This window comes from Austrofundulus limnaeus, unplaced genomic scaffold (assembly GCF_001266775.1).
Source record: "Austrofundulus limnaeus strain Quisiro unplaced genomic scaffold, Austrofundulus_limnaeus-1.0 Scaffold338, whole genome shotgun sequence".
Classification (NCBI taxonomy): Eukaryota; Metazoa; Chordata; class Actinopteri; order Cyprinodontiformes; family Rivulidae; genus Austrofundulus; species Austrofundulus limnaeus.
Window position 1 is genome coordinate 281,074 of NW_013952740.1, and position 1,905 is coordinate 282,978.

Here is a 1,905-nt window from a genome sequence, read left to right on the forward strand (position 1 = left end):
AACTAACATTTAATTGTTATTTAGCTCACTTTCTGAGTGTAAAATCCTAGTTAACTAACATTTAATTGTTATTTAGCTCACTCTTCTTACATTTTGCTAATTTTTACTGAATGTTAAATTAAATGTTAATTAATATGTGTAAACAATAAATCCTAAATCTGTGTAAATCTAAATGTAAAAGTGAAGTCTTAGACATTAAAGTTAATATTTAAGTGTTTCCAAATGGAACGCAGCCTTTGCTGTTGGTGCACGACTCTTGTTATGATGTCATCGTGCAACAAAACCGCTAACCCTGCTAATGCTGCTAACTCACCCTACAAAACTTCAAACCTGCAGTACTGTAACTAAAACACACATCCAATCGTGTATCGATTTAGAAGAGCACTAAGACAGGTACTGGTATTGAGATCAATCCTGAGTATTATTTTTACGAGCACAAGTACTCATAAAAAAGCTGGTGTTAGGCCCCATACCGATTCCAGTATTGGTATCAGGACACCCCTACTGTTACACATACAAACTGTTTCAGCTCTGTGACTACCTTGCCTGGCTGATCAGAGGTGTAACAGTTGCAGGTTGACTTCAACATTTCTTGCTGCCAATTCTCTCTTAAATCACACGGATAGGAGGAAGATGTCTTAGGCTCAAACTGAAGTGTTTTACAAAAGAAGAAGTAGTGCCTATAGACGATAATTTGTTTGTCATAGCTCATGGAACATCCTCCATTATGTTCCTGTGACAGTTTGAGCTGCCCAGTAATGAACACCACAACACCTCTGGAGGTGTCCTGAGAAATCTGGCAGCAGGATAATATCACTCGTGTGATGTGCATGTTGTGTCAGCCGTAGATTAGACTTCCTTTAGGAGCACAGGATCCTTATTTTAAGTCTGCAGGAGTTACAGACAGGCTCAACACTTTCATTTCTGTCATGTTTTTTTTATATTTCTGCACGTTTTCTGGCAGCAGGAGTGTTATTTTACAAAGAGGCCTCTGTGTAGAAGAATATTGTTGCCATGCAGATTGTGTGTTCTGTAAATATGTGTTTGAAAGTAATCTTWACATGAGTACTCAGTAAATTAGTTTAATATTTGATGTGGAAACACCAGTTCAGTGGTACCTGACATTCAAACTTTCTTGTCTCCCTGTTACTCCTACTGAAGTCCAAACTGCCCCAAGCCTCCCCCCTCTCCCCTCTGTCCTTCCCTCAGTGCCTTCAGGCTCCCATTCAGAGGCTGGAGCAGTACTGCGAGGCTCTCGAGGAGCTAGGGGGCCTAAACCCCGCCTCAGACTCCGCCCTCTCCATCCTGAGACACGCCCAGCGGTACGGTGAAGACCTTAGGACCAGTGACCTCATCATTGGCTGTCCGGTGAGAACACCAGTCCCAGTTTAAGAGTCTGGCCGTGTGCAGGTTCCACCTTTTTTTTTCAGAAAATCATCAGGATACAGTCAGGCCAAAACAAGCAATAGTAGCATTATTGTGTTGAAATTTGAGAGAAAACCGCACATCTTAACATCGCTAATAACTTTTTTATTCATTTCGATTAAAAACAAAAATTTCAATACATCAAAAAAGAAACACAAATCTCATCAAATGAAAGCACAAGCATCAGAATAACAAACTATTTAAAAGCAGAAAATGTAATCTTAAGATGTACTGTATCTATCTTCACTGCTGCTATGTGATTTAAAACCACTGCCTTAAAAAAATGACTGGACCCACCACTGGTTGTGACCCAAAGTTTACCCTAATGGTGCATTCACACCAAACGTGATTTCAGCATCAGGAGCAGCAGGTTTACATACAAAGTCTATGGTGGAYGCGCTTCGATCAGCGTTGGGAAGTTCTGCGGCGCCTCAAGCGCGATTAGAGCAGCGTGATTTGAACGATTTGGACGATCTGAGC

At 40.8% G+C, this 1,905-nt stretch overlaps 1 protein-coding gene across 1 annotated transcript in view; it reads left to right on the forward strand.

Moving 5' to 3' along the window:
* arhgef40 (Rho guanine nucleotide exchange factor (GEF) 40) overlaps nucleotides 1-1,905 on the forward strand; it is a 68,022-nt gene that overhangs the window by 45,329 nt on the left and 20,788 nt on the right. The window contains exon 21 of the mRNA XM_014022675.1: nucleotides 1,162-1,368. Coding sequence (XP_013878129.1) covers nucleotides 1,162-1,368 — 207 coding nt within the window. The remainder of the gene's footprint in view (nucleotides 1-1,161; nucleotides 1,369-1,905) is intronic.